General features: G+C 41.0%; 1 protein-coding gene across 2 annotated transcripts in view; it reads right to left on the bottom strand.

The window, feature by feature from the left end:
• The window catches only part of ITGAV (integrin subunit alpha V), a 92,722-nt gene extending 78,338 nt beyond the window's left edge, over positions 1 to 14,384 (bottom strand). For both annotated transcript variants that reach the window (XM_023212391.2, XM_023212392.2), the window contains exons 1-2: positions 12,888 to 14,384; positions 537 to 667 (exon numbers count right to left, since the gene is read on the bottom strand). In XM_023212391.2, the coding sequence (XP_023068159.1) occupies positions 537 to 667; positions 12,888 to 13,072 (316 nt within the window). In that variant the 5' untranslated portion in view covers positions 13,073 to 14,384. The remainder of the gene's footprint in view (positions 1 to 536; positions 668 to 12,887) is intronic.
• Positions 14,385 to 14,762: the final 378 nt, after the last annotated feature.

Genomic DNA, 14,762 nt, shown 5'->3' with positions numbered 1-14,762 from the left:
GAGGCTGGTCTGGAACTCCTGACCTTGTGATCCCCCCGCCTCAGCCTCCCGAAGTGCTGGGATTACAGGCATGAGCCACCACGCCTGGCCTCCTCAACTGCTTTCTATAGCACAGCCCAAGGCTTGGATATATTCATGATCTGAGATTTGGTCTTCTACAATAATCAGTGAATCATGCTTCACTTTGGTTGACAGAGAAGCAGCAAAAAAGTCTTTCTGTGCCTATGAGCTCCCGATTCTCAGAAAAAGTAAAAAAAAAATCTTAATAGATTCATCCCAAATTTCTGTGGGTTGATACTATCAGTTTATGGCAGAAGACATCTGAACCAAAGGAAATACAATGTAATTTTAATACTTTCATCTACCAAAAAAATTGTAGGAAAAAATCATGTAATAAATCGTTTGTCTTTCCATAATTTTCCCTGTGGGTCTGAGGTGCATATATATATTATTGTATTAAATGGCTACATTTAAACCAATTGCTTAAAAAAAATCAAATGAAATCAATGAAAAGAAAATTGTGCATCAATATTTACCTGTTGCATCAAATTCAATTGGCTGGCACCGGCGGGTAGAAGACCAGTCACATTTGAGGACTTGCCCTCCTTCCACAATCCCAGGCTGGGTCGTGTTTGCTTTGGGAGCTCCCACGAGAAGAAACATCCGGCTAAAATACAAAAGGGGTAGACAAAAGTTTAAATGAAATAAAGCGTAAGCAATATCTTCTGATTTATGAGGAGCAACCATTTTCTTATCAACAAATATTTTTTAAAACCATTTGCTATTCACTGAGAGCATAATCTCCATTATTCATTTGGTACTCTCTTGCATGCATACATAATTTGATATCGCTTATTTTCCTGATAACTTTATAAGGCAAGTTCAGGGTTACATTCATTTAGGAATTTATGCAGGTCAATCATACACTTTAAATGTACAGTTTATTGTATGTCAAATAGCTCAGTAAAGCTGTTAAAAACGTATGCTCCCTACAGGCAGAAAAGTTTTGTTTTGGTGTTCTGGTGTGTGCTTGTGTGTGTGTGTGTGTGCGCACGCATGTGAGAATTGCTATGCGTTTTCTATATCCTGAATGTTGAGCAAAAAACATAAATATATTCTAAATAAATTATTCCAAAGTATAATTATAAATATTATTTTTCCATTTAGAAAAAATTATCTTGCATTAAAAATATTGCTGTAAATTTTTATTTTATTCTACTTTTTCTTTTTTAAGAGACAAGGTCTTGCTCTGTCACCTAGGCTGGAGTACAATGGCACAATCATAACTCAGCTCAACTCCAACCTCCAACTCCTGGTTCAAGCAATCCTCCTGCCTCAGTCTCCTGAGTAGGTAGAACTACAGGCATATGCCACCATGCTCAGCTAATTTTTTAAAAAAATTTTTGTAGGGGTGGGGTCTCACTACATTGCCTAGGCTTAATTTTTTTAATAGCTAACTAATAAAAAAATTTCTTATTGCAAGATTAATCAAATCAATTCTTGGTCAAAGATTAGGACCACTATTCAATTTCTTTGTCATTAAGGTAAAATAAACCAAAGACACAATAATTAGGAGTAAAATTTTTAATTCTAAAGAGATCTTTTCTTTTGTTGTTTTCTATTCCTTCATAAAAGACATGCATTGAGTGTTTCTTCTGCATAAAGCAAGGTCCCTAGCACTAGATATACCAGATGAATAAAACAACCTTGGTTCCTGGTTTGGTTTTTTTTTTTCAATTTTTTTTTGTTTGTTTGTTTGTTTGTTTGAGACAGTCTTGCTCTTGTGACCCAGGCTAGAATGCAATGGCATGATCTTGGCTCACAGTATCCTCCGCTTCCCTGGTTCAAGTGATTCTCCTGCCTCAGTCTCCTGAGTAGCTGGGATTACAGGCACCCACCACCACGCCTGCCTAATTTTTATATTTTTAGTAGAGACGGGGTTTCACCATATTGTGGTCAGGCTGGTCTCGAACTCCTGACTTCCGCTTGCCTTGGCCTCCCAAAGTGCTGGGATTACAGGCGTGAGCCACTGTGCTCAGCTGGTTCCTGCTCTTAATGGAGGAATTTAGCTTAAATTCTCTTAGAGGCAAAGGCAAGAAACTGCCAACAAACAAATTACTATTACAAGTCCTACCACGTAAGCAAAAAATTAGCTGAGAGAGATTTTTGGCAATAGGGAGGGGTGATCTTCTTTAGACAGAGCAGTTATCTCCAAGGATGAGAGGGGAAAGATTTCCTCTAGGTAAAGGGAAGTCTCTCTAAGGAAATCGTCTTTAAAGAATGGGGAAGAAAGTCCTCTTTTAGATAAAGTAGACTGAGAAGTTATTTCTAAGGAACTCAACACAACATTAAGATGCACAGGATCAGAAGGAGGGTGCCAGGAGCATTTGTGTATCGAGGATGGAGGCGGTGGGGAGTGCGGATGAGGGAAGTGGAATGAAAAGATGGAGGGAATAGGCAACGCAGAAGTAGAAAGACCCAGGCAAGAAAGAACCTTCAGGCGCTATGAAGAAAGGTATGGCTGAAGGAGAGGGCAAGCCAGGAGTGGCACAAGATAAGGTCATGGAACCTGGCAATAGCTAAGTCAAACAGGGCCTTTTGGCCATGGTTAAACTTTGCTTTATCCCAAGGTTCATTTGAAGACACCGAGTTTTTTAAGGAGAAGAATGAAATCATCTACTAAAGAAAACTAAATTTTATGCCTTATGGGGAAAGCATTAAGGGAGAGGGAGAAAAAAATGGAACAAGGAAAGCAAAGGCCTGACCACAACTCAGGGAGCAGGTGAGCGTGATCTGCAGTAGGAGGGTGGGTGGAGAGATAGATGACAGATGGAAAAAAACATCTGGAGTAGAACAGCAATAGCTGGAGGCCTGAATATGAGCGAAAAGACATTTAAGAATGCCACCGGCCGGGCGCGGTGGCTCAAGCCTTTAATCCCAGCACTTTGGGAGGCCGAGACGGGCGGATCACGAGGTCAGGAGATCGAGACCATCCTGGCTAACACGGTGAAACCCCGTCTCTACTAAAAAATACAAAAAAAAACTAGCCGGGCGAGGTGGCGGGCGCCTGTAGTCCCAGCTACTGGGGAGGCTGAGGCAGGAGAATGGCGTAAACCCAGGAGGCGGAGCTTGCAGTGAGCTGAGATCCGGCCACTGCACTCCAGCCTGGGCACGAGACTCCGTCTCAAAAAAAAAAAAAAAAAAAAAGAATGCCACCTAGGTTTCTTTCTTGAGTGCATTGATGATGGGAGAAAAGCCTAGAGAGCAGAGAAGCAGAAGGCAGATTAAGTACTTATGGGAGTTCAAGACTAGCCTAGGCAACACAGTAACACCCCCATCACTACCAAGAATAAAATAATTCACTGGGTGTGGTGGCATGTGCCTGTGGTCCCAACTTTGGGGGTGGAGCTGGGGTCCTGAGACAGGAGGATGGCTTGAGTCCCCGACATTGAGGCTGCAGTGAGCTGTGATTACAAGTGCTAGAAAGTAAGCAAACAGCCTGGGTGAAACAGCGAGTCCCTGTCTCAAGAAATAAAATAAAATAAGTATTTACAGAAAAACCATGAATTCTATTATCAATATGTTTGTTTGAGATATCTGGGAGTTATCCAATTGTAGTCTGAAGCCCTGTCTGAGAGACAGTATGCTATATCAGAACACAGATGGGGAAATTCAGTCAGGTAAAACAGGATACAGGTAGACAAAAACAGTCCTAAAATGCTATCACCATAACAACTGTATTTCATTAAATACTAAGTCACTTAAATTATCCTGGCAAAGGAAACATTTACAATTGTTTTTCACCTTTTTGTGAAATTAGAACGAATGTACATCTTAAATATGGAACGCATTCATTTGAACTCTTTAAATCAATTTCTTATTCTGGGTAGTAGCTGACAAATCTCATCTACATTAGACAAAAGCTGGCTGTACGAATTGCAGGGTTACAAAGAATCCCATTTTCTGACACTTATCTTAAAAATCCACAAATTCAAAATAAAGATGTAACTCCCAACCAAACCACGCCCTGTTTAATAGAGCTTCATGCAGTCATATTTGGCATCAGTAAAAGACGAATGTTGGCTCTCTCCTATCACAGCAAAATGATTCTGGGTAGAAAATGAACTGAGTTTTCATTCAGCAAAAATCTTTTATAAGAAAAAAAGAGGTTGGGCACAGTGGCTCACGCCTGTAATCCCAACACTTTGGGCGGCTGAGGCAGGCGGATCACTTGAGGTCAGGAGTTCGAGACCAACATGGCAAAACCCATCTCTACTAAAAATTTTTAAAAATTAGCCAGGCGTGGCCGGGCGCCGTGGCTCAAGCCTGTAATCCCAGCACTTTGGGAGGCCGAGATGGGCAGATCAAGAGGTCAGGAGATCAAGACCATCCTGGCTAACACGGTGAAACCCCATCTCTACTAAAAAATACAAAAAACTAGCCGGGCGAGGTGGCGGGCGCCTGTAGTCCCAGCTACTCAGGAGGCTGAGGCAGGAGAATGGCATAAACCCGGGAGGCGGAGCTTGCAGTGAGCTGAGATCCGGCCACTGTACTCCAGCCTGGGCAGCGGAGCGAGACTCCGTCTCAAAAAAAAAAAAAAAAAAAAAAAAAAATTAGCCAGGCGTGGTGGCATGAGCCTGTAATCCCAGCTACTAAGGAGGCTGAGGCAGGCGAATTGCTTGAACCCAGGAGGTGGAGGTTGCAGTGAGCCAAGATGGCACCACTGCAGTCCAGCAGCCTGGGCAACAGAGGAAAACTGTCTCAAAAAAAAAAAAGGCTGCAAGTAAGAGAGTCCCCACCTCCCATAACTAAGAGAGCAGCTCGTCATCAAAACCCCATTGGTTCTTTATCTAGAGCAGAGCTGGTTAACACAGTGAAACTTTGTGTGTGTGTGTGTGTGTGTGTGTGTAAAGTATAATACGTAAATTTATTACACACACAATTTTTTAACAGGTCTAAAATTTGACCCCAAAATCACACAACTACCCCTTTTCATCAGAATTAAATGATTTTTGAGTGTATACTAGAGCAAAAGAACAGTTCAGGTAAGTTTGCTTTTCAGGGTCAATATCTTGAATAGTGCTTGCTTGGGTCATTGCCACAGTAGTCCTAAGGAGAGAGTAATATAAGCACAGGTATGTACACGTTCTTAAGTGTTGTGGATAATACCAGGTTCTAGGTCAGGATAGGAAAATTGGTTCTCAGGCTTTGCCTGGAAACCTACAAGCAAAAATCACTTCTGGATTGTCTTCAAATAGTACCTTACAGCAGTGGTTCCCAACCTTTCCTTCCCCAGACATAGAGGGGGATGCTTTCAGGATAAAACTGTCCAACTCAGATCATCAGGCATTAGATTCTCATAAGAAAACATGTAACCTAGATCCCTCACATGCACACTTCACAACAGGGTTCACACAACAGTGTTTGCTCCTATGAGAATCTAATGCCACCGCTGATCTGACAGGAGGCAGAGCTCAGGTGGTAATGCTCACTTTCCTGCTGCTCGCTTCCTGCTGTGCAGCATGGTCCCTAAGAGGCTGTGGGCCAGTACTCATCCATGGCCTGAGGGCTGGGGATCCCTGTCTTACAATATCTTTTATAATTTTTTGGTCAAAACTATTCTGCCTATCTTATGATAAACTGCTTCTTTGAATGCAGGGTACCCTAATTCATCTTTTGAGCCTGCCACATAAGAACTCAAGAAAAGTTTAAATAGACAGTGGTGTAGCAAAGTCAATTCAATAGTTATGTCTCAATCTTAAAGTAGCCATATATAAATAAGTCATTTCCACTATGTCTGAACTTCTCAAAAATGCAGAAAGCATCCTCTATTAAACATCCAATTATTTAAATTACCCTTAAAACAATTTCCTTATGTAACATCTCTACTTAATTTTGGGTTTCAGATACTTTCTTTAGTTGGCACTATAAGACAGAGAGAGCTGGAAAGTTATTAGGAGAAGGCCTTCAACAAAGACAGAGAAAAAGAGCCCGGTAGGAGAGTTCTCTGAATGAAAACAGCACTCTATTGGCAGCACACAGCTTGAGTTCCTTGGATAAGACCAGGAACAAGCCTGTTGCTTGTCATCAGGCTATTTGCACATTTTAGGCATGAGATGATGGTACTCAGGTGTACAAATATGGATGTTCATTAAGTTTTCCTAAACATACCTTCATGTGCAGACTTGCACATTGGTGAAATGCCACAGAAATGGTAGAATAATATAAAAGGAATGTGTCAATATTTACATGCCAAATTTGTGAGGGAAAAAAGCAGAGGAATGAAGTTTTTCATACAAAATGCCATCTCGATATGAAACGTATCATTAAGATATTTCAGTGTTTTAAAGAGAACAATGAAGAGATGGAGAAAGCAAAATTATCTTAGACATATGTTAAAGTCTTACGAGGAAGTTGCATAGTGAAAAACAAATATTTGCATAGAAAACTGGATACAAGGTGATAAAAGATGCTATATAAAAAAACTAAGGAATAAAAAGCAACACAGGCCAAGCGCAGCAGCTCACACCTGTAATCCTAGTACTTTGGGAGGCCCCATCAGGCGGATCACTTGAGGTCAGGAGTCCAAAACCAGCCTGGCCAACATGGTGAAATTCCATCTCTACCAAAAATACAAAAATTAGCCAGAAATTGCTTAAATCCAGGAGGCAGAGGTTGCAGCAAGCCAAGATCGTGCCACTGCACTCCAGCCTGGGCAACAGAGCGAGACTCCATCTCAAAAAAAAAAAAAAAGGAACACACACTACAAAAAACAAAGTTAATAAAATACTCTATAAAAATAATTGTTACTTGAATTTCATCTAAGAATGACTAATGAATGTTTACAACAGCTTAATTAGGGTAAGAAAACTGACAGACCAGAAAAAAAAAAAAAAAGTTTGTGATCTAAGCAGCACTATCTAATGGAAACAGTTTGGAATTAAAATTTACAGACACTGCAAATCAACTGAAGGAGTAACTTTGAATCTCTGTTCCCTTTTCTATTGAATGGAGACAACAATGCCCACTATAATTACTTTAAAAAGAAATTTTCTGAAGGTGATAATAAATAAATGCAAACTTAGAAAATCTGAAATACCAGGAAAATACAAGAGGATGGTATTTAATTATCACCTTGGTCCTGAAAACAATTGATGTCATTAATAAGTTATTCCCTAAAAGAGTAGAAAATGTAAAACTTAAATTCTGTCTTTAAAAGGGCTTTTCTTTCCTCAGTTTTTTCAAAGGGCCATTAATGGTCCAGTGATTAACTCAAAGGAAGGAGAAAAAGAGAAAGAAAGGTAGAAAAATTGGCTTAAACATTTCTTATCAATAGTGGAGAGGTGGGGAGAATACACAGGGTGAGGCAAGGTTGACAAGAGTTTTCACTGATCAGCAGTGTAAATCTGAAGCTGACTGACTTAATTTCCTATGCCTGCAACTCTCTCCTGATAGACTCCATTTCCCTCCAAAAAGTGTGTCCAAGAACATCATCAGAATCCTCATCCTCTACATTTTTTTTAATGACTGGAAACATTGCTATTAAATAACTCTCTGGGACTTTAAAATTAAGGTTTACATCCACACCAAGAAGTGCTAAAATATAAAGGATTGAGTTTGGGAGAGGGGACAGAAAGATGGATGGAAAGGAGGAAAAGAGATAGAGGAAAAGAAAAAGAAAGGAAGGACAAAAGACAGAAAAAGAGAAAAGAGAGAGAGATAGGGAGGGAGAAGTATCCGGGGAGGAAGTGAGCGGGAGACAGACAAGAGGCTCAGAGGAACCAATCAGGAGGATGGCCTTTGGATGCACTCCCTATCCAAAGTGTACTTGAAGGGCAGTTGATTCAGGGAATGTGACCTTGACAACCAAGGAGGGGCAACCTGCCAAACAATGACAAGTCCATTTTTGAAACCCTCCAAATAAACTAATTTATTTGTCTGCTTTCAGCACTGACCTTTCTAAGATAAAGCATGTTTAATATATTTAGCTGACTCTGAGTTGATCAATGAGTCTTCACCAAAAGGAACTTCTGAAAAACTATCATACATGTATATAGAAATAAATGTGCATGAAATAGTACTGTATGTTATTTCAAAGCTACAATTCCAGTTTCAGATTTACTTTTCATTTTTTAAAAAATGCTTTTTTGAATCAAAAGATAAACAAAAATGCCAGTTAACAACCACATGATGTAAAACAGAAGCAGTAACTACAATTTCCATATATTTTCCCTTGTCTTTCATAATGCTCTATAAAACACTGTTATGTCCTTAATCAGAAGTAATCAATATAGGAATTGCTTTCTAAATAATAAAATTATAGTCTAATTTTATGTCCCCTAATATACATTTATATTATTTATGATGAGAAAAATCAACCAATATAGTCAGAGCTACTCAGAAGTTTATTAAAAAAAATGAGGCCAGGCGCGGTGGCTCAAGCCTGTAATCCCAGCACTTTGGGAGGCCAAGATGGGCGGATCACGAGGTCAGGAGATCGAGACCATCCTGGCTAACACTTTGAAACCCGTCTCTACTACAAAAAAATACAAAAAACTAGCCGGGCGACGTGGCGGGCACCTGTAGTCCCAGCTACTCAGGAGGCTGAGGCAGGAGAATGGGGTAAGCTCGGGAGGCGGAGCTTGCATTAAGCTGAGATCTGGCCACTGCACTCTAGCCTGGGTGACAGAGCCAGACTCCGTCTCAAAAAAAAAAAAAAAAAAAAAAAATTAGCTGGCATCATTTTGTAAAGTGTTGTGAAAACAGTTAAAATGGTAAGAGTAGAAATGGTACATGAAGTTTTAAAAATACAGACAGGTTGGGACAGATTGCAAGTGACCTTAATCCACGTTAAGCAGTTTGGACTTTCTTGCTGGCAATGGAAGCTTTATTATGAAAATGTTTGCAACAGAATACCAGAATGAAAAAGGATGTTACAGAAAGATAAAACAAATAGAAACAGATAAGATGTTCTGCAGGTTTAAGAGCCAAATTATGGGCAGAGGGACTGGGGAGGACCTGAGTGCCATGGACTACACTTGTCATAACTATACTGAAATAAGGAGTAGAAGGAAGAATTTCTAGGAGCTTCTGCCTGCTGACTAATCACTGACTGATATTAAGGTGGTGAAGTAGGAGAGACACAGAAAAATAGAACATGAGAGGGAGGAATATGAAATTATTTCCAAGGTTACAGAGAAAATGATGCCACCATTAATAGAAACAGAGGTGCAACTGACATCTCTTGGTGAAGAGTTAAATTGAGTTAAGACAGGCTAGTCAATGAGAAATGATTTACAGGCCAGGCCACTGGAATATCAAGTCAGAGATCTACTTTTAGATTTAAGATACAGCCAGGGCAGGAGTTTTACTTAAAAGGCTTTCCGATACTGAAAACATGAAGTTAGGACTGAGAACCATTGAAGGACCTTCTGCTTGTAAGACACACACATCTACACATTGCCAACTGTAAGATAAGGCTCCATTAGTGTTTAATGGGGGAAAAGGCAAGAATCCAGTGTTATTCATCATAGCATTATTTTAAAATAAAGAAATACATAAAATGAGAACTGTATGACATATATTAAAAGAATTTTAAAATTGTTCAGTTATTTTCTTTAAAAATTCAATATCTGAATTTTAAAAAGTGGGATTTGAATTTTACACCCTGCCTTCGGATCCCTCCCTTTCTTACCCTCTACTCACACCAACCTACTCAAATAACTAGACTGAAAACTCTTCTGCCTCCGTTTCCTCCTGATCTGTAAGAATGAGTATATCTGCTTCCCCTTACTTCCCCACTGGTGGTGTGGGCTATAGAATGAAATGAGAGATAAGTGCTTAGCAAATTATAAAATATGTTTACCAAAATAAGATGTCATCATTATAATTAAACCTGGGATGTAATTTTTAATTTTTCCAATTAGTCGCCACAAGAAAAGTATGACTTTAATTACTGGCCTGCATACAGTCTTTAAATTTTAGTTTTACAACATAGCATAAATGCTTACAGGGAAAAAAAACAGAATGAGAATGCTTTATTCTTCATAATTTTGAAAATCACTATTTTTGGGAATTTTTATTTCAAACATGACTCATTTCTGGAGTGACTTTTTAAGGGGCCGCCTTAACATTTTGCTTAGTACTTTATTTGTCCTTCCCTTTAATAAATACTCATTAATTTTCACAACAAAACTATGCAGATAATTCAATAATAATTTTCTATCAAGAGAAAAATTAGGCAGAAAATAATTCTACAGCTTCCCCAAGGTATGTGGACACCAAAACTGGAAAAAGCAACAGGAGTGGACATCATAACCATTGCTCCTCATGAATCCTTCTCCCCTCAAAAGAAAGGCGCTCTTGAGTTGACAAATACTTTTTCATTACGTGGCTTTTCTTCTTTTAAAAGTTGATGGTAATACCAAATAACAATAAATGCAACTGGTAATATTGGAAATGGCATCCCATGTACCTTGGATTCCAACGCTTGTTAAATTTAAAATGCCCTTTTAGAAAATTCAGCATAATTTTACATACATTTTTGTTAAATCTGAAAAGCTCAGTGAGTAAAAACCTCTGTTCATACACATTTCATTTAAAAAGAAAGAAAAAAAAAAACTCAAGGTTGGTTTCCATTTTTTAAGTTACCTATACCTAGAGCCTCTCTGGTCTATCAGTAACAAAGTTGCTGATGAATATTTCAAAATATTATATGAAACCAAACCCAAGTTCAATTTCTCCTTATCATTAAAGGTCTATGAGTGAAGTCATGTAAACCTGTGAGGTCATAATATACTCATTGATTATAATGAGTGGCCAAAGATTAGTCACCCTGGCTTGTAATCAGCAGTAGCAAATATTATGAATAGTTCAACATTACTGCATTTTCCAAAGGGGGAAAAAAAAAAAAAAAACACTTGAAGTTTATCAGCCTCTCATTTATCTTACACTAAACTTAGAGCATTGCTGAAGAATTAACAGTAACATTTGTAAAACACTGCCATTAACTTTAAAGTTTTTCGTTGTTGTTTTGTGTTTTGTTTTTGTTTTTTATTTTGTTTTTGTTTCTCAGACAGTCTCTCTCTGCCGCCCAGGCCGGAGTGTAGTGGCACAATCTCCATTCACTGCAACCTCCACTTTCCAAGCAATCCTCTCATCTCAGCCTCCCACAGAGCTGGGATTCCAGGTGTGCACCACCACGTCTGGTTAATTTTTGCATTAAGTATTTAAATGAGAATTTTTGACCGAAGACATATATTTTCAAAATATATGGACATATATTTTGTACAAATTTCTGTACAAATTAAATCTAAAATTGAACCCTTGGGAGCAACTAAAATGTTCCGTCTCATAAAGGCATACATTTGAAAGTATCTGAAAACAAAAATGTTTAAAGATAATGTTTGGTATTCACCCCTGTGGTTAAAAATAATAAATAAAAAGATAACCCTGACTAAAATGACTAAATGGAATGTGAAATTGGTAAATGTTGCCTAAATAATGATTATTTTTATCATGTTGGAAAATCTGTGCACCAGGTCTCACAGAAAGCACTGTAACTGCTAACAACAAATAAAACTAAGCTTGCTACATAAAATAATGTCTCCACTAACAAAGTTTCCACTAACTGCATCCAATCTGTATTGCTGCGAAGGTTGTTACCAAAATGAATGATACTCAGTAACATTCAGAAAAACACTAAGACTAAATTCTGCTGAATATTCTAAACCAGTCACAGAAAAACGTTAAGACCACCCTCAAATTAGGCATGTATATAGTGGAAGATGGTCCTATCCACGTACTAACTGTCAAAATTATCCTCCACTTCACCCCGAAGGAACATCTTATACAGAAAATATGCTAACAAAAATATGTTGTTACAATGTCTAAGCGTTTAGAAGGCACCCTAAGAACAGTTTCTCTCTTGAAAACAAGATTTAAACATCATTAAAAAAAAAACAACAACAACAACAACAACATTGAACACTCATTACAACAGTACTCCTAACGCTACCATGGGGGTGGGGTGGTGAGAATGATGTCAGCATTCAGTAAAGTCGGAGACAATTTCTAACACAATAATGACAATAACTGTTACAAATCCTGACGGCCCTTGCAACGCGGAACGCTGGCAACTTGAAAACATAACTGAATTATGAAATACTGCAATATTCAAATGACCTGCAGAGTGTGAAAACTCAGCAGACACCCTCGTTCCTTCTGAACAATGACCTAAATAGTGAATCACTATAAAAAGAACAGATGACACATTCAATTCATCTGTTCAACCTCAAATGTGCAAATGTCTGACAGTCCCAGAGATAAGACACAATGAATTCAATAGGACAGTATGGTCATTTTAAGTTATCAGAATGTCTGCAAAAGGAGTGAGGAGAAACAGAATCAGACAGAGGCGGAAAGAGTGGGGGAGGGCTTGTTTAGGGAGACTGAAAAGGACGGGCGTTAAGCCTGCAAAGCAGAAAAAGGCTACCAAGAAGCCTAACGGGTACAAGATAAAAAGAAGTTCGGGGATGATATTGACCAAATCCTCGACGTTGGCACAGGAGGTGGGGAGTCCGGCAAGACCAGCCTTTGTTGATCTTCCACTTACCCCGATTTTTAAGCACAGGTCTGCTTCAAAACTCTCCCGCTGCCCCTAACCAATTTTAAGAGGTGAGGAGCGGGATGTAACTGGATGATGGGTACCAAGGGGAGTTCATTTCCCCAAATATTTCCCCCACCCAGGACACAAACCACTCTGAGGGGTAGGATGGGTGAGACAGACGCCGGGATCTCTCGGAAATCAATCCCAGTGGAGAAACGGGCTGGGTGGGTGCGCGCGGTGGGGGAGGGGGCCGGCTCCGGTTCCAAGTGCGGCCACTTACGAAGACGCGCTGGGCACGAAGAAATCCACCGCGAAGCCGAAGTAACTTCCCTCGGGGCCAGAGTACTCGGCAGGACTGTCCACGTCTAGGTTGAAGGCGCGGCACAGAGGTAGCAGGAGTCCCGAGAGAAGAAGCGGGAGGCCGCGGGGACCGAGGCGCAGCCGTCGCCGCGGCGGAGAAGCCATCGTCGAAGTGCGCGCGGGACGCCGAGCCGGGAGCGGTGGCCACCTCCCCCCGCCCCACCGAGGCGCCCAGTGCCAGCGGCCCGCCGCCTGCGCGCGCCCAAACTTGCCGGCCGCTCTCGGCTAGCCGAGACAGCTCCGGGGCAGGCAGGAGGGCTGAGCTTCGGAGCGACCGCCAGGGACGAGGGGCGCAGAGCGCGCGGGGCGGGGACAGCAGCGCAGACGGCCCCTGGCTTCCCTCCGGCTCCGCCACTTCTGAGGCTGGGGACTGCCGGGGTGAGCGCCGCACCTCGGGCCTGAGAGCCGCGGCGGCACTGGGAGGAGACCTGGGAGGAGGAGGAGCCGGCCCGGGAGGCTGTGCCGCGGAGCTGGAGGAGGAAGTGGGGGAGGAGAGGCGCCCTTCCACAGGGGAGAGCTCAGCGCACTTCCGTGAGTGCAGTCGCCGACTGTCCAGAGACCTGGGAGTCGGTGCCGGGGTCCCCAGCTCCTGAGCCTGGGTCAGCGGCAGCGCTCTTGGACGAAGGCCTCAGGCTGAGCACTGGAGGGGGCGTAGGGGCGGGGGCGGGGAGACACGGTCCAGCGTCCCAATCCACCCGCGTCCACGGGAGAAGCAAGGGCAGCCCACGTTCCCTTGTCCCGTGCGACTTTTGTTTAAAAATGAGGAAAGCTTTTTATCAGCTTCTCGTGTTTCTGCTACTTAGTCTGGCAGGCTCTCACGAACGAAACTCTGTAATTAATGGTCGTTAATTACACTCCATCCCACAAACACCGAACTTAATTACAGATTTCCAGAAAGCCAGCATAGCCTCTTGCAAGTGAGGTGTGTAAAGCTTAACTTAGTAGTCAAAGAAAGAATTGTCAGGGCAAAGAATTGGCAGTGATCGTTTTAAATCAAGTCAGAATAATCGAAGCCTTATTCCCAGTTTGTTAGCTGCCGTTGTATGATTTAGAAAAACTGATTTTGATTTAGGATGTTTGGATAGACATAATTTCAGAGCTGGAAAAGGACTGCACACCGGTGAAATAAGGCCCCTCGTGCTTGTTTGCCACTGCTGTGTTCCATCAAGCCTTGACCAAACTGTACTGAGAGAGGGCCTTGAGGATAGGAGCCTTAACCTTTTTCTTAGTATTCCTATTTTCTAGCACCTTGCCAAGCAGATAGTAATGGATCAATAAAATGTCGAATCAGTGAATAAATAGACGAAATCAGCAAAGTGCCCAGAGAAGTGACTCTTACATATTTCAAGTGTTTCATGTGCTACAGAATCTGTTGAACAAGATAAAGTTTAAGTGCATTGTGTGGACTTTAACAACTTACAAGTAAGTACTGGAACAGTAATTTCTGTTTTCCCAAAGTAACTATTAAATCTCAATCACAATATACATTAATAACTATCAAATAATCCTGCAAAAGGATATGTATATACATGGAAGTGAAATGCCTAATTTGAATTTATAATATTTATTGGACCAGGTCCAGGTGCTCATGCTGGTAATCTCAGCACTTTGGGAAACTGAGGCAGGAGGATTGTTTGAGACCAGGAGTTCCAGGGGAACATAGGGAGACCTCATTTCTACAAAAATTTAAAAATTAGCTGGGAGTGTGGTGCATGCCTGTAGTCCTAGCTATGCTGGGGGTTAAGGCAGGTAGATAGATCACTTAGGCCCAGGAGTTCCAGGTTACAATGAGTCA

This window comes from Piliocolobus tephrosceles, chromosome 11 (assembly GCF_002776525.5).
Source record: "Piliocolobus tephrosceles isolate RC106 chromosome 11, ASM277652v3, whole genome shotgun sequence".
Taxonomy (NCBI): Eukaryota; Metazoa; Chordata; class Mammalia; order Primates; family Cercopithecidae; genus Piliocolobus; species Piliocolobus tephrosceles.
Note: the sequence above shows the minus strand (reverse complement) of the source record. Positions and strands in the feature narration are given on the sequence as shown.